General features: G+C 34.6%; 2 protein-coding genes and 1 pseudogene across 2 annotated transcripts; all 3 read left to right on the forward strand.

Annotated features, from left to right (window-relative positions):
• The first annotated feature begins 3,640 nt into the window (after positions 1-3,640).
• Positions 3,641-4,583, forward strand: LOC124975465 (olfactory receptor 5L1-like; annotated as a pseudogene).
• A 6,105-nt stretch (positions 4,584-10,688) lies between these two features.
• On the forward strand, positions 10,689-11,633 carry LOC124975466 (olfactory receptor 5L1-like). The gene has a single exon (XM_047538169.1). The coding sequence runs from the start codon at positions 10,689-10,691 to the stop codon at positions 11,631-11,633; it is 945 nt and encodes a 314-aa protein (XP_047394125.1).
• Positions 11,634-17,039: 5,406 nt separating this feature from the next.
• LOC124975467 (olfactory receptor 5D16-like) lies at positions 17,040-17,978 on the forward strand. Its single transcript, XM_047538171.1, has one exon. The coding sequence runs from the start codon at positions 17,040-17,042 to the stop codon at positions 17,976-17,978; it is 939 nt and encodes a 312-aa protein (XP_047394127.1).
• The last annotated feature ends 3,279 nt before the right edge of the window (positions 17,979-21,257 follow it).

Here is a 21,257-nt window from a genome sequence, read left to right on the forward strand (position 1 = left end):
CTTTATTACTTTTATTTCTCATCCTCTCACTTGCCCTAGAATTTGGGAACTAATCAAAGTTGTGCTGGTTCATGACACTCCTTCGACTGCTGGTCAGACAAGCAGGTCAAGCAAAGGAATGATGATAATGTCATTGCACCTGCAGCCTAACTTACAAAAACCCTCTCTGAGTGGAAAGGATGCATGCCACTCATCCAGGTAGCTGCCACTGGACAAAACTCCAGCAGGGACAGGCGGCACTGCCTGACAAGGGACAAGAGGGATAGAAGTGCTGTCTGCTGTTGCCACTGAATTCTTCCTGGAGCAGTCAGTGATCTCCTGTAAGCTTTTCCCAACATACTATGTGTCTCCCATGCTGTCTCCAGGCAGTTTCTTTGACCTCTCTGCATCCAAACCCACTCCTTTGGCACAGTTGGGCTGGATCAGACAGGTCTTAACACTGCTTAACACTGGCTCCGGGACTGGGGATATAGTTCACTTGGTAGAGTGCCTGCCTTGCAAGCACAAGTTCCTGGGTTCAATTCCCAGCACTGAAAAAAAAAAAAAAAAAACACTGGCTCTGAATCTCTGATTTTCTCCATACAGTCATGTACGTGGGAAAAACAGGAAGCTGTGGCCTTCTCCAGCAACTTACTTCAAGTTTGTTCAAATTACGACTGGTTGTCCTTCCGTCACCTTCTTTGCAAGTCGTGCATGAAAACAAAATTGTCTCTTGACTGGTTATTAGGAAGATTAAAAAAGACAATGTTTAGATAAGATTTAGATATATTCTAACACACAATGTGTGCCCAATAAATGTGTCCCACCATTAGAGCTATCTGGCCAGCAGATTCATTACCTTTACTGTATTTGAAGAAGCTCCAGTGTGACTCTACATGGTCTGCTCTCCTGGAAGCTAAGGGATTTTGTAATCTTATGAGAAAGGGAAAGTTCATCAGAAATTTTCATGGTAATTTCAAATGGCAATACAAGCTGTGCTTCACATATCTGATACTAGGATGCAGAAGTGCAATTACCCAAAAATTCTGGAAGTAGGTAAATTTGGATTTAAGCAATCTTTTTTTCCTAATGTAGAATATTTTTTTCTTTTTCTTTGGCACATAGTACTCATACTTACTTATAGGGCACAGTGTGCTGTTTCTACATGTGTACATGATAATGATAAAATCAGGGTAATTTGTATAACTATCACCTCAAACATTCGTCATGTTAATTTTTTGTGTTGAAAATTGTTTTTTCTGACCATTTAAAGTGTACAGTGCATTATTGTTAACTATGTTCACCCCACTCTGCAATAGAATACCAAGCTACAGTCTTTCTAAAAACATTTTCTGATCACATTCCACAGAGATTAATTATTTTTAAACCTTCTATGACATCAATTTCTACTTCAATTTTTTCCTCACTTTGTTATACCATAGAGATTAATATTTTTTTAGCTAAGGCATTCATTTCCCAGGGGCATAATTTATAATATAAAGTCTTTTATTTCATTCTATTCACATCTAACACCTTCAGTTCAATTCCAGGGAAGAAAAGTCCATACCACAGGTTTGTTCACTACAACTAGACTCTAGGTACTTGAAAAATGAAAAGACATGTATTTTTTGAGGAAAAAATAATATGTCTAACTCATCTGTCTTTGACATAGAGAATGTTTATGATAATACTTATCTCATGCCCTTACTTTTCAAAATTTTTTATTTTATTTAAGAGACAGGGGAGAGATTACAACTATTTCTTCTGCATCATCAAATACCAATGCATATAAAAAATACAAAATAAAAATGTTAAACTTTCTCTTTTCTCTTTCTCCCCCACTTTTGCCACATCAGCAGTCTTCGTGAGATCTACAGTGACCACAGATGAGCTGGTGATTTCTACTGCTACACCAATCTTGGGGTTGTGTGAATGTGATGTGAGGTGGTCATGAACATCCTCTGCTCAGTGTAGGATGATACTTTTAGGTTTTCTTTGGATTTAGTTTCTAGTTCCTTGTTAGCATAGAATATTGGGAACAAATTGTTCAAAGAGGATTTTCCTCTTTTATCCAGGCAAAAGTCTTAGCTTTTTAAAATGGTCTTGAATTCATGAGAATAGTTTGTTTTAATTACTTTAAAACTGACTCATAATACAGAGAAACCATCAGGCTGTTTGGGTTCAGACAGTCTTCACTCAGTTTTCATTACAATATGTTAATGAAATAAGTATCTGTTCTTACAATTTAGAGAGGGCAGAGAGTAAAACTACTTAAATTCCATTGACTTCTTCCTTAAGGGAAATATCTGGATGGTAGTTTCCACTTTCATGAAATATACAATTTACCCTCTTTACACAAATAAAACTTTGAGGGACCTTACAAAATTTTCACTTACATTTTTAAATGTGAATAAACTACTTATATATAAGGGTCATAGCCAAATTAAGTTGATGACATATGGGGTGTCTATCTGTTTTCATGTTTCTACATATATACCCTCACTTACAACTAAAAGTTTGCATCCTATGTACTGCAGGTGTCTCCTTTTTTAAATTTTTTAAAAACAATTTGAAAGTAAATTTCCACAGTAGATATGTTGAACAACAGGTTGGTAATTCTTTTACTTTTGAATATTGTCAAAACAGTTATAAACAATAATGAGAATTGAAGATAGTTTTTCATAATTTTTCAATGTAATCATTTGTGATAATATATTACTGTGAATAATATCTGTAGTTTAAAAATCATTTAGTTTTTATTGTTGTCAGTGTTAAGATTTTCAATAAATGTTGTCTAATTGCTTTTACAAAAAGCAAGAAAGATGTGTTTTTCTTTTGGTGTCATTAAAAGACTTCATAATTACCATTACAATGAAATAAATAATCATAAATTTACAAAACCTATTATGCCTTTAACTATATGCATTCATTTTCCTTTTTGGTTCTCAATGATTCCCATTTGAAAGAGTCTTCATGAAACACTATTTTCAAGGAAAATGTTCAGACACCCCAACAATAGAATGAGACAGACATCATTACCCTATCTACATGTATGGTTACCAAATTGTATGAATCTACATCGTGCAAAACCATAGAAACAAAAAGATGTACCCCATTTCTGTACAATGAATCAAATGCAGTCTGTAAAAAAGGATAATTATAAATAAAAGAGAAAATTAGATAACTTGTATGGGAAAATTTACAGTTATTGATATATTTAGTAATAACAGTAAAATGTGCACAGTAACTTTTATATTTATTGTAATAAATTATTAAAATTTTTGTGACTAGAAGTTAATTTCCAGGTAAATTTAAAGCATATCCTAGAATCTATTTCAAAGTCATCCAAACCACCTAATTCTATACATGATATGAAATGTGCAAGGTAATTAATGACTGAGAATCATTCAAGATTATTGATTAGGTTGAAATTAATTTTCATTTGTGAGCTCTATGAAGAAATATAGGTTAGAATATTGTTAAAATCATTGAACATTTTGTAAATTTGACAGTTATGTTCCTCTTAGAATTCATGCATATGTTTCATACTAATGTTATTTTTTTCCCTAAAATTAATAACCACCTCTCACTTTCTCTTTGATGTCTTCCCAGAAGTAAACCAAAACTTACCATATGTAAGTTAACCTGACATCTGTTGACAATGACTGGAGAAAATTGTACCACTGTGACAGAGTTCATTCTCCTGGGATTGTCAAATGTCCCTGAGCTGAGAGTCCCTCTCTCCCTGGTGTTCCTTCTCATGTATGGAGTCATGGTTCTGGCCAACCTGGGCATGGTCGCACTGATCCAGCTTAGCTCTCACCTGCACACTCCCATGTACTTTTTCTTCAGCCACTTGTCCTTTGTGGACTTCTGCTACTCCTCAATCATAGTGCCCAAAATGCTGGCCAACATCTTTACCAAGGACAAAGTCATTTCTTTCCAAGGCTGCATGGTGCAACTCTATTTATTTTGTACTTATGCAATCACAGAGGTCTTCCTGCTGGCAGTGATGACCTATGACCACTTCATGGCCATCTGCAACCCATTGTTGTACATGGTCATCATGTCCCAGAAGCTCTGTGCAGAGCTGGTTTCTGGCTGTTACCTCTTAGCATCAGGGTGTGCTCTCGTTCACTTGTGCTTAACTCTTGAGATCCCATTCTACAGGTCAAATGTGATCAACCTTCTTCTGTGACCTACCCCCTCTCCTAAGTCTTGCCTGCTCTGATGTCAGTGTGAATGAGGTGCTGCTGTTCATCGTGGCTACTTCCAATGAATCTATGACCACTGTGATCATCCTTAACTCCTACCTGTTCATCCTCATCACCATCCTGAAGATGCACTCTGCAGAAGGGAGGCACAAAGCTTTTTCCACCTGTGCCTCCCCCCTCACAGCCATCGTCATCTTCCATGGAACAATCCTGTTCATTTATTGCCAGCCCAGTTCTGGTACTAGTCTGGACATTGACAAAGTTACCACAGTCTTCTACACCGTGGTGATCCCCATGCTGAACCCCGTGATCTATAGCCTGAAGAACAAGGATGTGAAAGAAGCTCTCAGAAAAGTGGTGGACTCCAAAATATTACACCAGGCAATTTAATAAAACATAATTTGTAATAAGGGTGAATAGATGGACACAGGAGTTGGAAAGCAGAGGATGAGGATGAGATGGGCAAGTATGAAATAATCTTTTTGCTCTCTAATCTTTGTGCAGTTTCAATTTATAAATACAGGATTCAGCATTGTCAAAGTTGTTGATTATTGATATGTTTTTCTTCAATTTGTAATGTGTAAAGTGATACGAACAGTAGTACTCTTAGGACATGAATGTTTAACTTGTTTTAATCTATCGTGTTTTAATGAAGAACTCACAAGAGTCATTTGCTTCAGTAATCTTTAGGAAAAACATAATACTTTTAAAACTTGAATTCCTGATATCTATAATGAAGAACAGCTTCTTGTCAATTAGTTTATGCAAGCATGAGAATTTCATACATGCATGTATATTGTTAATTGTTATTTTTTTCTTCTTGGTTCCTTTATTGCCTTGGTAGTTGTTGCAATGTCCATTATTTTTAGAACTTCACACATTATTTTATTTGATAAATGGAGATAATATTCATTTTACAAGAATCTTAGAATAAATAAATTACATGTCTGGTGCAAGCATTTATTATAACTCTATGATCGCCCACCACCTGCAGGGACAATCACAACGCATACGCTCTTCTTGATCACAGGAACCAAAAGGACTTTATTCCACAAGTCTCAGTCTTATATTGAGAACATCAGCCTATCAGAGAGTAGACTACCAGGAAAGTCACCCTATCAAGGAACAGTCTCCAGGCAGATACCAGGATTGCCTCATGTACAACAACCAACCAGAGTTACTTCCTAAAACTTGTATATGAGTGCAGCTATGTCTGGCAAGCTGCCAGGTGCCATCTTAGAGATCAGGCCACGGTGCAGCTCTGGGGCCCTCAGAGCCCTCCCCTGACATAACTCCTTATATATAATTCATTCTATCTCTTTCTCTATGGATTCTGCCTCATCTCTCTTCCTCATTATTAGTCACTGACTCACCATTATTATGAGTAGGTGCACCTATGACTTAGCATTCTTTTTTACTTTTTCTTACCTTCTGATTTTCATGCTACCTCTTCAATACCTTGTGGATTAAATGTGTACTGTACCTTGTAAGTGCATTTCTAAACTTTGTTTCTGTTTCCTCCATGTGTATTTATTCTTCCTATAATGAACTTTTATCACTATTTTCTGTGTACCTAAGCATCATTTCTTAATTCATACTTGACTCATATGCAGCATTGAATCCTCCTTTATAAATTCATTATAATTTACTTAAATTTGTAGTTTGCACTCACTCGTTTAAATTAACTCTTCTATAGGGAACATTCCTCAAGCTTATCTGACAGCAGTCACTGATATCATGATCTAAGTAAACCAAACAGTCTGAACAGAGAAACTGAGGTAATGGTAAAGACTTGCCATGGAATGAAGGTCTTTGCAGCTGTTGAGGCTGAGTTTGAGCTGAGGGGAGGCCTCGTTCTGTCATGCCTCCCAGAAAGTTGTGATGTGAGCTCAGCCCGCGCTGCCTTGCCTCATACTGTGTGCAGGAGCTTGCCATTCCAACAGTCCTTTTTCTCAGACCTGTTGCTGGGCAGAATTGCTTAAGCATGTGTTTACACTACCTTGACCCTCGATGTACAGTTCACCTTTAGTTTGACTCTGTTATACTTTAACAAGCATGTTAACCTGATTGGATAATGTGCCTATATATGTCCTGTGCAACCCTAAATAAAATTAGATCCATGCCTTCAGAGCTTGATCTCCAATGCCTGAGTAAGTGCGCTGGGTAAGGCTAAGTAGGGTAGGCATCGTTCCTCCTCACCCTCAGTGAACCCATCTCTGAACATCTACATTCTTCCAGTCATAAAACATTAGAAAGTCACAAGACCCAATTCATAAAAACTAGGATTGGTTTTTCAACCTTAATTTTTCAACTTAGAACTTAATTTCTTCAATTCTTGGTTTCTTACATTTTAATAATAACTAATTCTGCCAAACTCACAGAATTTTATTGATATTAAATATTTTAATTTTTTTAATTGTTGATGGGCCTTTATTTTGTTTATTTATATGTGCTATTGAAACTGAAACCCTGTGTCTCAGACATGCTAGGAAATGAGCTACAATGCGAGCTGCTATTGACATTAAATTTTAACATGTATTCAGTGATGTTCACATGGTCACAAGAAATAAATTTTGCTAATTAACAATTTGAAATCAGAGTGATTATTATTATTTATAAGATATAGTCTACCATAGAGGTTCTTAAACAAATGAAACTGTCTTAAACTAGATTAAATTCAGTAGAGATTCCAATATCAGTGCTCTTATTTAAAATCTCTTCAGAAGGAAGAGCAGCAAGCGAGTCCACATTATCAGCGATTTTATACTGAATTTTCACATTTCACCCAAGACTTTATGATTCACGACTATTACATCTTTACACCAAAAACCTAAGGTCAACATAGGGTAAGCAGAACCAAAATGAGTAAAGATAAGATTTGTGATCCAGAGTAACTTTGGCAATTAATAAATGAACTTTAACTGTGTGCACATCCTTATTCCTGACAAGGCAGAGATCAGAGCAAGAGCAAACATTCCAGATTAAAGGAATGAAGGCAAGTGTTCTGCTTGAAACTTTCCTATGTAAGTGTCCATTCTTGAGAGGACATGGGAATGTGTGAGGAGGGCAACAGATCAGGGGAAACCCTTTGTGATCACCAGAAATTCACATTTTCATTGGGAGAGAAAACCATGCTGATGTATATATGAATAACTAAGTTACACTGAGATGCTAACATCAGTTAAACAAGAGCTAATTCACAGAAATTTTGACTATTACATAATAATGAATATGGTCTGGAGGAATCAGGAAACACTGCATGAAATGTTCCCCTGGTTCCACTTTTTTCTTTTCATTTATTTTTTTCTTTCTTATTCTGCCCTATATTCCAAATACCTGCATGAGACAGCTCCTAACACTGGCTCTGAGTCTGTTCTTTGTTCTATATAGTCACATGGTTGGAAAAAAACAGGAAGCAGTTGCCTTCTCCAGCAACTCTTTGCCTTGCTCAAATTACAACAGATAGACATGATTTAGAACTGGGTGCAATAGCCCACTTCTGTAATTCCTGTGGTTCAGGAGTCTGAGGCTGGAGCATTGAAAATTCAAAGCCAGACTCAGCAACTTAGCAAGGGCCTAAGCAACTCAGTGAGACCCTGTCTCAAAATTAATAAATAAAACACAGAGCATGGGCTTGGCATTTGATTAGGTAGTTAAGCACCCTGGGTTCAATACCTGATACCTCCCCCAACAAAAAAAAAAAAAAAAAAAAAAAAAAAGGAAGAAAATATTTAGATAGATTCTGACACACAATTCCTGCCCAATAAGTGTGTCCTATGATTAGAGCAATCTGGCCAGCAGATACATTACATTTACTGTATGGGAAGAAACTTCAGTGTAGCTGTAAACAGTCTGCCCTCCTGGAATCTAAGGGATGCTGTAATATTATGAGAAAGGGAAAGTTCGTCAGAAATATTCATCGTAATTCCAATGGCAATACAAGCTGTGCCTCACATATCAGATACTAGGATACAGAATTCCAATCACCCATAAAGTCTAGAAAAAAGAAGGTTTGGTGTCAAATTATTTTTTCCCCACTCAGGATATTTTTTTCTTTTTAATTGGCCCCAAATTGTGCATATTTATAGGACACAGTATGCTGCTCTATGCATGTATACATGATGCAATGATCATATCAGGGCAATTATATATCTTTGACCACAAACATTTGTCATTTTTTTGTCATGAAAACATTGAACATTCTCTTTTCTGGCTATTTAAAATATACAATGCATTATTGTTAACTATGTTCGCCCTACTCTGTAATATAGCACCAAGTATGGTGGTTTTAAACCAGATTTTCTGATCACATTCCACAGAGATTCATTATTTTTGAGCCTTCAGTGACATCAATTTTTAGTTCAATTTTCATTTATTTTCTTATGCCATAGAGATTAGTAATTGTTTTAAGTAAGGGATCCATTTCCCAGGAGTTTAATTTACAGTATAATAGCATTCTATACACATCTAACACATTCAGTTCCAGTGAGGAAACATCTATATCACAGGTTTGTTCTCTAAAACTAGACTCTAGGTACGTGAAATGAAAAGACATGTATTTTCTGAGCAACCAATCATAATAAATGATATGTCTAACTCATTTGTCTTAGACTTAAATAATTTTTATGAGAACACTTATCTCATGCCCTTACTTTTTAAATATTTGTTTCTTATATTTAAGACAGGAAAGAAATTAGAACCATTTCTTCTGCAACATAAAACATCAATGCATATAAAAATACAAACTAAAAAATGGTAGACTTTCTCTTTTCCTCTTATTTTCCAAACTTTTGCCACACCAGTATCCTTCATAAGGTGTTTAATGATCAAAGATGAGCTCAAGATTACCACTGCCACCCTAATTTTGAAGGTTTTGTTAATATTCCTGCAAGCTGATAATGAACTACCTCTGCTTAGCAGAGGATACTTTTAGATTTTCTACAGAGTTGTCATAGTTTAGTTCCCTAATACCGTAGAACATTGAAATAGAATTTTTAAAGAGGATTTTTCATTTGCATTCAGGCAAATATCTTAACTTTCTTTTCTTTTCTTTTCCTTTCTTTTCTTTTCTTTTCTGTTCTCCTTCTCATTCTCTTTCTTCTTCTTTTTTAAATGTTTAAGACACAAGAACACAAGACAACCATGGTTTCTGGAGAATAATTTATTGCCATTTCATGAAAATTGATTAAAGATACAGAGAAAATTTCAGGCTGTTTCTCTTCCAGACCATCTTCAGTCAATTTGGATTACAATGGCATAGCAAAGTCTCTATTTCTACAAGGTAAGAAGGAAGGCATAAAGTAAGACCTTTCAACTTCCATAGGCCTCTTTCTTAAGGGAAAGGTCTGAATGGTAGTTTCCACTTACATGAAATATAAAATTTTACCCCTTTACCCAAATAACTCTTGGAGGAACCTTAGAAAGTTTTCACTTACCTCTATTTTAATGTGATTAAAATATTTTATATCGGGGTTGTAGTCAAATTAATTTGATGACATATGGTATATCTACCTGTATTAACTTCTACACATAATTCTCTTTTACAAGTAAAACCTTTCACTCTAGGTATTACTGGTGACTGTTCTTTAAAATTTATCATTTTAAAACAATTTTAAAGTACATTTCTACCATAAATATGATAAAGCATAGTTCAAACAACTTTATTTTTGAATATTGTCAAAACAGGCAAAGACTATAATGTACCATTGAACATAACTTTCCATAACTTTTCAATATAATCATTTCTGATATTGTTTTACTAAGAATAAAATATCTAATGAAAATAACAACTTTTACTATTTGAAATGATAAAACTTTCAATAAATGTTGCTTAATTTATTAAAATATGTGCAAATGTTTTCTTTCTGTGACATTATAGGACTTCATAATTATTGTTACAATAAAATCATAACTTTGCTAATTTGATAACAAAAACTATTGTGTCTTTGAGTGTATGTGTTAAGGCCCTTTTTCATTGACTAATTCCAATTATAGAGAGTCTTCATGAACTACAAGTTTGAAAGAAAATGTTCACACACTACAATAGAATTTTAGGTAAATTGTACGTGCAGATTTAGGTTACTGAAAGATTTTAAACCTCAACAATAATGTACACCAAAAATTTTATACTAGTTTTACAATTTATGATCATAACTTCTTAGTTAATCAAAGCTAATTTCTAAGCAGCATTAAAGTACGTCTTTGAATCTATTCAAAGTCTGCTAAACCACCTAATTCAATGAATCATCTTAACTGTACAGAGTCGTAGTTAACTGAGAATCATTCAAGATTGTTGCTCATGCTTAAATTAATTTTCACTAGTAATATCTATGGAGATACATATTTTATATTATTCATAAAACAAACATTTTGAAAACATGAGTTATGTTTCTCTAACAATCCATGTATGTGTTTAATATTAATATATTTTCTCTTTGATCTCCTCTCTTAACTAGCTCAAAACTTCTCATATGTATTCCTTGACTTGTTGTGACAATGACTGAGAAAAACTGCACCACTGTGACTGAGTTCATTCTCCTGGGATTGTCAGATGTCCCTGAGCTGAGAGTCCCTCTCTCCCTGGTGTTCCTTCTCATCTATGGAGTCACAGTTCTGGCCAACCTGGGCATGGTCGCACTGATCCAGCTTAGCTCTCACCTGCACACTCCCATGTACTTTTTCCTCAGTCACTTGTGCTTTGTGGACTTCTGCTACTCCTCAATCATAGTCCCCAAAATGCTGGTCAATATCATTACCAAGAACAAAGCCATTTCTTTCCAGGGCTGCATGGTGCAACTCTATTTATTTTGTACTTACGCAATCATAGAGGTCTTCCTGCTGGCAGTGATGGCCTATGACCACTTCGTGGCCATCTGCAACCCATTGCTGTACATGGTCATCATGTCCCAGAAGCTCTGTGCAGAGTTGGTCTCTGGCTGTTACCTCTTAGCATCAGTATCTGCTCTCATTCAGCTCTGCTTAACTCTTGAGATCCCAGGTTACAAGTCAAATGTGATCAACCACTTCTGTGACCTACCCCCACTCTTGAATCTTGCTTGCTCTGATGTCACTGTGAATGAATTGCTGCTCTTCATTGTGGTCAGTTTCAATGAGGTCATTACCATCACCATCATCCTTACCTCCTACCTGTTCATCCTCATCACCATCCTGAAGATGCGTTCTGCAGAGGGGAGGCGCAAAGCTTTTTTCACCTGTGCCTCCCCCCTCACAGCCATCGTCGTCTTCCATGGAACAATCCTGTTCATTTATTGCCATCCCAGTTCTGTCACTAGTCTGGACATTGACAAAGTGACTACAGTCTTCTACACTGTGGTGATCCCCATGCTGAACCCCCTGATCTATAGCCTGAGGAACAAGGATGTAAAAGAAGCTCTCAGAAAAGTGGTGGACTCCAAAATGTTATTCAGGGTGTTGACATAATTTGGGTTAAGGGCTGAAAAATGTGTTTCATAATAATAATAATTTCATAAAAATCTTAGGAGAAAAGTTTTATGTCATGCGTAAGCACTTTTTATAATCACTTATTTATAATACATTCTATAGTTGTCTCTATGGATTCTGTATCTGTTCTTATTCATCACTGTTAATCAGGTAAATGCCATTATTATGAGTAGCAGACTACTGCTTTTACCATGCCTGAACTTCTTATATTCATGTTACATCTACAGTACACTGAGGATAAAATACTTTCACTTGTAAGTAGATTTCTAACCTTCATCTTGCATGTGTATTTTGTCTTCATAAGATAATCTTTGTAACTTTTTGTGTTTCTCAGGAACATTTCTTGATTCAGCCTTTTCTCCTGCAGAGCATCAAGTCTTCCTTTGAAAATATACTATGAATTATGACCATTTCTACTTGGACTTGCTTTTAAAATGAAGTTTCTAACCTTGTATTTATGAAAAGTTAGAAAATCAATAGACCCAATTCAAAAAAACTAGAATTGGTGTTTCAACCTTCATTTTTTAATTTGGAAATTTTATATTCACTTTTTCAATCCTTTGGTTTTCCTACATTTCAACACTTACTCATTGTTCTAACCTCCCAAGATTTTATTGAGCTTAAATTTTGACAAGGTATATTCAGTACTGTTCACATGCTCACAAGAAATAAACTTTGCTAATTAATGACTTGAGATTACAATGACATCTTTACTGTTAATTGTAAAATATCTTCAACTATAAGATTTCATAAGAGATGAAACTGTCTTAGAATAGATAAATTGTGGTACAGATTCAAGTTATCAATATTCTTATGTAGAATTTTGTCAGCAGAAATAATTTGAGTCCATATTGAGTCCATATTAACACTCTCTTTGTACTGAATTTTCACATTTCACTCATACTTTCCAGTTCATCACTATTTATACCGTAATACCAAAAACCTAAGGACACTATTAGGTAAGATAAACCTAGAATTGTAGAAGATAAGTTTTGTGATCCTGAGTAGCTTTGACTATTAATAAATAAACTTTAACTTTGGACACATTCTTATCCCTAACAAGGTGAGAACAGTGAGAGCAAACATTCCAGATGAAGGGAATAAAGACAAGTGTCCTGCTTGATACTTTCCTCTGTAAAGTCCAGTCTTGAGAGACCACATGGATATGTGAGGACAGACACAGGGGAAACCCTTTCTGATCACCAGAAATCTACTTTTGGTTGGAGAGGAAACCACACCAAGGTACATATAGACAACCACACCTCACCAAGGTCTGAGTGATGGATAAGTATGGGTTAATTTGCAGAAATTGTGACAATATGCATAAAATGAATGTAATCAGGAGGAAACATAAAGTGTTGCATAGAAGTTTCCCTACCTCAGTAATATTTTGATGTATAAATAACATAAATGATACTCTAAAGATAGGTGAGATATCTCACAAATCTGTTTGACAAATACACATTGACAGTAGATAGATACATAAAAAGTTACTGATAATTACAGGAACTAAAATTTGTGAAGAAAATTGAGATATATTAAATTCACTAGACCAGACATGGGGAGCCAGTATTAGGATCTTAAATATGCACTCAGATTTACTATCTGGAGAATAACTTGGTCTCTATATAATGTATTCATTGATTTATTTTGATTTAGTTTGAACATATTTATTTTGGTAATAAGTGATATGATTGCAATTTCCATTCCCTCTTTTCTCAACAATGTGAAAAAAAAGTGTATCCATCCAATGATATTTATGTATATCCAAAAAGATAAATGTTTCTTTTTGTAAAGAGTGATTATAGGACAGCATCTTAGGCATATATTAAAACACATGTATGAATATAAAAGTAACAAAAGCATAATCAAAACAAATATCACTGGAGATGGAAAAAAGAACCAATAATTTTGACTTCTGTAGATATTTGGGATTGCAATATTCAGGATAAATTTCTGAAAGTCATGTTCTAAATCAGAAGCAAAGAAGAAATCATTCTATGAATAATAGCATATATTTTTATAGGATATTGAGATATTGTAATAACATTAGACATCAGGAGATACTGGTTCTAGTCAGATTTAGCTCCTGGGACAGGAAGAAACAAATTCCAAGCATTAGTAGTCTTATACTGAATATATATGAAGAAAGTTATCCACATAGTATCTTTGGTTACAAGAACGTAACCAAGTAGTCAAGGGACATAATGGCAGAATCTACCTGCTGCTGGTTAGAGTAATAAAAGGGCAGTGAAATCTTGCAAAGAAGAGAGGCATAGCAGAAATTTGAGACAATTGTTAAATAAATAAAAAATTATAATCTCTGCTCTACTTGTCATTCTAAAAAAAATTGTGGAGTGGGAGAATAATCATGGAGCAGAGGTAGATGGTATTCAACTGAGTTAACTTTCACATAGAATGTTTCTAAAGTTGCTGTTGACTTCATTTACATTTTCCATGAAACAAGAATTACATCATAAATGAGTCCTTAGTGTTAATTGCTTTTTTGAGGCCCCTGGAGAAAAGGCAACCAATTTCCTCTAGGACAAGATCCCAAAGGGAGATGAAATAGAAATAAGGGTACTGTGTCTCCCCAAATGAGCTCTCTCAAGACCAGTGGGGATGCCTTTGCCACCAGGAGGCAAGTTCACAGGTCTGAGAAAGTGCAGATCATGTTTTCTAAGGAAGGCTTTTAGAATATGACCTAGGTTTTGTCAGATTTTCATGGGAAAACAATTTTGGGAAATTTTGAGCCACTGCACAAATTATGTACGGGGTTACTGAGGGAATAGGAAGCATGCTCTTTCTCTAGAACTTTGTATGGAGAAACTCGCCTTGAAGAAGTACACTGTGAGTGGAAGAAGTTAGGCCACTGTGAGTTTTCAGGAATATATATCTCCTTGTGTGTGGTAGAATTTAAAGGAGTTTGCAAGAGAAATAGGTATTTAAATGAAATGTATTTGAAAGGACTAAGTGAACCTTCTAAGGAAATCTAACAAAGAGAACATGATCTAAATATGTTTTTAGAGCATGGACATAAAGCTGATTCATGAGGGACAAAACAAGAACTATCAGAAAAAAATTATAAGAAGTATTTTTAAATATCACATTTACCCATATTTAAAGAAAATACAAATTGTTTGATCTGTAAAATATTATCATTTGAGGGAAAAGGAATCCTGATATGGAAATTGTACATTAGTCTTAAGTAGCAATCAGAAGAAACACAAAAAGCTATCCAAATCAGGGAAATAAAGAAATAGTTCTTTAAAGAAAGGTATGAATCTTTCTTCTTCAAATAAATTTGGAGATTTTTGTTTTTCACAAATGGGTGGAGTCAGTGAGATGCTTCTAGGGAATAGAGGTCAGAGATTCTGCTGTACCTGGTACAATTCACAAGTTAGCCTCCTATTACACACAATAATGCATCACAGAAGATAAGTCCTACTGAAATTTAGAAATAGCAAGATGATATTTAAGTCCTTGGATATCTGAATACAGACCCATAGAGAGTCCTACATGTTGGAATATCCGGAAACTGTCTCTCGATTATAGAACCAAAGAAATTTTACCAGAAATGATAGTATGAGAAAGGGTCCTCATTAAAGGAAATGTGGTTGAGGGAACCCTGCTCACAGTACTAAAGAAAGGTCTCAGGTGAACTGGTTGTGCTGATTGCCATAAAATACTAAGTTGTTCTGGATATAGGGTTGATAGATTTAGCAAAAATAGAGGATACTAAATTGAATTTGAACGTCAGATAAACAAATATTTCCTCTGAGTATTCACCATGCAATATTTAGGACATACAGAAAAAATTCATCATTTATCTGAGACTCAAATTTAACTAGGGTTCTCTAATTTATCTGACAATGATACCTGAGCACCAATCAGAGAAAGCACTACAATCTCTCTGTGTCAATAACCCTTTGCTCCTGAACGTCTTCTCAATTTAGTGACAACATCTTACCATTTTATTCCAATTTTTTCAGGGGGTTGGAGCAGACAGGTATTAGAGGGGCAGAATGAGTGTTTCAGATGACTTAATGGGATGAAGAAGAGAGGATCCAAGAAAGAGAAAATGTCTTTGTGGGTGATTATGGATTTTCATCATTCCTATTCATATCCAAGTGAGACATTTCTGTGATCTCCAGTCTGTATGTTTCACCTTAGTGCCAACATTCAAAACATCTCTGAGACTCTCATCACTTTCTTTTCTGTTTGACATTCTAAAGATTCTCTAAAAGGTAATCAAAATGGTTAGAGCAGCTCAGGAGTCTGAGACAAGGAGGATCACAGATTCAAAGATAGCCTCAGCAAAAGCAAGGCACCAAGCAACTCAGTGAGACCCTGTCTCTAAATAAAATACAAAATAGAGGTGGGGATGTGGCTCAGTGGTCAATCGCCCCTGAGTTCAATCCCCAGTCCCCACCTCAAAATAATAATAATTAGAAAAATAAGTATGAAAATGTGATATTTTTAAATTAAAATGTTAAATTTTCTATCTCCAATGCAAATCAAAATGGCAGTGGAGACCAGATAACAATTTGATAGGGATTAAAGAAAACTGGGTTCTTTGATGATCTAATATTGGTAAGTTTTTGGTAAAGACATGGTCGTATTTATGTGTGGGGGGTGTGGGTAGTGCTAGGGATGGAACCCATGGACTTGTGCATGCAAGGTTAGTGCTCTGCCACTGGGTTATATCCCCATGCCCTGTATTTATTTATTTATTTTAAAAACATGAGACTGTGTCTATAAGTTACTGAGGCTAGGGTCAAACTTGCGATACTCCTGCCTCAGCTAATTATGGCTTCTTCAAGCTTCCCTTTGTTCATCCAGAGAGCAGAGCAGTTTAACAGATAATCTGTGATATCAAAAAAAGGAAATTATAGACTTCTATGTCTGACATATTTAGTTAAGGGAGAATAATTATTAAGATGCTAAATTAATAATTAAAACTTGGCTATAAATGAAAATTAGATGAACTATTCTTTTGGAGTGTCATAATCTAAGCAAAAATCATTATCAGATAAGCTAGTTATAGAATCTATTTCAAATGCTTGCTCTTTTCATGAGGAATTGATCAAATGTTTCTGTTCAAACTGCTGAGCTAATAATGATTATCTTTGCGTATTTTCAAATTACATTATAGAATATGAGAATAATTAATAGTACAGTTTCTGAGAAAGTAAAATTCCCTCATCATATTTCTGAAACTTCAATTCTTTCTGTCTTGGTACTGGATAATTTTGGGGATCATAAAAGAGATTTATCTTGTTTCACCTTGTATTCTGCTGAGGGGGCGATTAAGCATGATTTTGGTGTCAATCACTTTCCTTATTTTATTTCCTAGATGATTTTCAGATATCACTGAAAGAAAACATGTTTCTGAAAGGGAGAAATAAAACCTCCCAAGCCACCTTCACCCTCTTGGGCTTCTCAGATCACCCAGAACTGCAGGGTCCCCTCTTCTTGGTATTTCTGGCAGTCTACACCTTCAGTGTGGTAGGGAACCTTGGGATGATTGTGATCATCAGAATTAACCCAAAATTGCACACTCCCATGTATTTTTTCCTCAGTGACCTCTCGTTTGCAGATTTCTGCTATTCCTCTATCATTGCTCCTAAGATGCTGGTGAATCTACTGGTAGAAGACCGAACCATTTCGTTTTCAGGGTGCATGGTGCAGTTCTTTTTCTTTTGCACCTTTGTAGTTACTGAATTGATTCTATTTGCTGTGATGGCCTATGACCACTTTGTGGCTGTTTGTAACCCACTGCTCTACACAGTGGTCATGTCCCAGAGACTCTGTGCCATGCTGGTGTTTGTATCTTATGCATGGGGAGTCTCATGTTCCTTGACCCTTACATGTTCTGCTTTAAAATTATATTTTCAGGGCTTCAACGTAATCAATCACTTCTTCTGTGAGTTATCCTCCCTGATATCCCTCTCTTGCTCTGATTCTTATCTCAGTCAGTTGCTTCTTTTCACTGTTGCCACTTTTAATGAGATAAGCACATTGCTCATCGTCCTTACCTCTTACATGTTTATTATCACCACTGCCTTGAAGATGCGATCATCCAGTGGGCATCACAAAGTCTTCTCCACCTGTGCCTCTCACCTGACGGCCATCTCCATCTTCCACGGCACCATCCTGTTCCTCTACTGTGTGCCCAACTCCAAGGACTCCAGGCACACAGTCAAAGTGGCCTCTCTGTTTTACACAGTGGTGATCCCCATGTTGAACCCCCTGATCTACAGTTTGAGAAATAAGGATGTCAAGGACACAGTCAATAAATTAATGCACACCACACTTTTTTAATATTAACTATACATATTTAATATGGTTATCACACCATGATATTTTGAATGAACTCTGTGTTAAGTTTCTTTTTCTTAAAATCACTTTAGATTTCAAAAGGAGAAAACATTTTGCAACGGAAAACATTTTAATATGAACTTTAAATCAGTGAGCCTATATACTTGGGTTGGCTTATATATGCCAGATAAAACTAATTGATCTTGACTTCTGTCTTTGTCTACAAAATTATATAATGTCATTTAGTTCACAAGTTGATTATGTGTGGCAAACGAAAATGTACACAATGTATCTCCCATATTATGTATGTGTAGCACAGGCTAATGCTGCCCTTCTCTCATTCCTGGTGATTCCTAGAGTTAAAGTGCTAAATTACTAGTTGCTTTTGTAAAATTAGTGAAATAAATAAAAGGGAAAGGTTGTTGAACCTTCCAAGGAACTCAGAATCCATTCATGGAGATAAATTCAGTAAGTGAGTTTGTGGTGATATCCTTTTCAAATTCATCTGATAAATGATGATGATGTCATATTTCCTTGCTATTTACCTTGACCTTGAAAGATGGGTATATTTTTAAGGGAAACAAAAAAGCAAGAGAGACATTTTATTCTGGAGTTATGTCTTATTCATCCACTGCTTCATGAAGGAATGAAGTTTTATTCAGGAGCAAGAAAAATGTTCAGGAGGTGATTATAATTATGGCATTGAAATAATAAATATTTTGAGCTATTATTTTATGCCATCTGCATACAAGTTATATTGTAAATTAATCCAAGGAAGACAATTTGAATAAGATATGGGTGGTATTCTAAATTATTTCAGAAAGGGGTTTCACTGCAAAGAATAAAAGGACATAAGAGGTTTTTAGCATTGCTACTTAGAATAGGGAAAATGCAGAAATGATGTGCTCATTTTCAATATCTATGCCTCTTTTCTATGACTGACTATTCAGGATAAATATTCACAGGAAATCTTGAACAAGGGTGTTTGAGAATTCTCTTCATCTTGACTGTTTAGATAGTCTTTATAAAATGCTTCAGTGTAGATGTAAATATTTAGAGATAATAACCTTGTTTGGACTTGAATGTAACATTAAGTCTCTGTCACTTTTAATTGTAGCCTAGATAAACAAATGAAGACCAAGCCTATTGTGTGTATTAGGAAAGTTTGATATTCCTCTAATAATTATAATGTTAATTATAAGAAGATCTCACAGAGATGGTTACCTAATTTGGAAATCTTACATTTATCTTCTGTCATGAATTTTACTTGTCTTATATAATCTTGTGTTCTATACATTTTGTTTGGATAAAATTCCAAATAGGTTGGAAAATTATTAATAGAAGAAATTCTGGGTCTTTTGGGGGTACCTAAAGTGCAAAATGAGCTTATGTCCATTCAATGAAATAGAAGTAATTTACAGTAGATATATAATTGTAAACTTATCATGATAAATTAAAAATCACTTTTTTCTAGTTATTATTGCATTGTTAATGTTTCCTATATGGACAAATGAACTATTCTCTGGAATGCATTGTTACCTTCATTTTTATTTGTTTGTTTATTTTTGATAGACTTGGGATCAATCCATGGGTCTTACATGAGGAAGGCAAACCCTCTACCACTGAGATTCACCTTCAGCTCCATGGTTGGTTTTGATCTGTAACTTCCCTAGAACAATGGTGAGAAAGTATCATAAAGGTTATATTAATCTTTCTTGAAACCAGTGATGAATAATCCACTTTCAAAGAGCAAACCCTTATATTTCTCTCCTTACTTGGTAAAGGGCAATAACATTCTTGTTCAGTTAGAGACACTATCTCATTAACCTTTAATATGAGGAAGTGGAAATACTTATTATTTAATGCTCTGATCAATGATTTAAAATATTAGAGCAACAAAATAAAGATAAAATTTGGTGATTCAACCAGAGGCACAATCCTCTCAATGAATATTGAAGTGAAATTGTGCATTTGCCACTGTATTTTAACTTAGGATTTCAAAGTGTCTCTGGTAGATGTGAAATCTGTTATAAGGAACATGATTTATATTTATGTTTTTTAATTTTTTATTTATGTGCCTTTTAAAATATTCAGTTCTGAAAATATATAAAATTTTAGAACTTTTATACAATTTTAAAAATTATTCATTATGAATTTAAATAGAAAACAAATGATTTATAATTTACTTTGCATTATCATATGTCATATGTCCATCATAATTAATCTGAAATGGACAAGTGTTTCATTTCTCTTGCTCCTGAACTCACATTAAAATTGTACAAATTCTTCACAACAGTGTATCTTATCAACATATGAGTATATAACTTTGTCACTTAAAAAATGTCTGTTAATTGACCTTTTATTTCCTGTGGTAATAAAGTTCTGTTTGAGTTTTACTCACAAATAATCAATATGATAATTACTACACTACTTCTTGGTATAACTTAATTGCACATTTTTTTGGTAAAATATTCAGAGAAACTGTACAATGTCACTGGAATTACACCTCTTAATTATATTATTAAAAAGAATTGTATTTTAAAATGATTTAATTATTAAAAATATCCATAGGTGCCGTTTCCATTATTAGAACAACAGAGCTCTTAGCATCCTTAAATTGGATCACATTGAAAGAAAAATTCAAAGAGAAGTGCATTTTTAATTTTTTTGACTAGGAATGTTAATATTTTTTAACCTCACCAACACAATGTGTCAAAATACTCATGAGTGCTTGCCATCAATAATTAATAGTTGATTATGATTATATTATTCCAATTATTGATGAAAACAAAACTGGTAATTTTCTTATTTTCCAAAAGAATTATGGAAAACTACTAGAAAATTTCACTCTCTTAGTTTCTGAGCTTATTTTAGAAGTTTGTAGGATGATTTATTAAATGACAAACTGATTTTCTTTATTGAATCTTTTTTTAACCCAATGTTATCATAATCCTGGCTTCATTTAAGACTTAGAAACTCAGATTGGTGTCAGTATTATGACAAAAAAAAAAAAAAAACTATTGTTCTTGAATTAATCTAAAAATGCATAACTTTTCTACAACTTGTCACTGGGAAGTCAGTTAACAAAGCTTTAAGTAACCAGTAACAGTATTACACAGCTGGTAGGGGACAATCCAGAAAGATCCTTTCTAAAAAATGGTACAAAGGGGGAAAGCTAAGCTTAAATTGGATGAGGCAGTAAAATTGTTGGCAACACAACCCCACCATAAATACAAAGGAACAGGAGAATGATTTGTAACTTGTAGTACACTGATGTATGAG

This window comes from Sciurus carolinensis, unplaced genomic scaffold, assembly GCF_902686445.1.
Source record: "Sciurus carolinensis unplaced genomic scaffold, mSciCar1.2, whole genome shotgun sequence".
Classification (NCBI taxonomy): domain Eukaryota; kingdom Metazoa; phylum Chordata; class Mammalia; order Rodentia; family Sciuridae; genus Sciurus; species Sciurus carolinensis.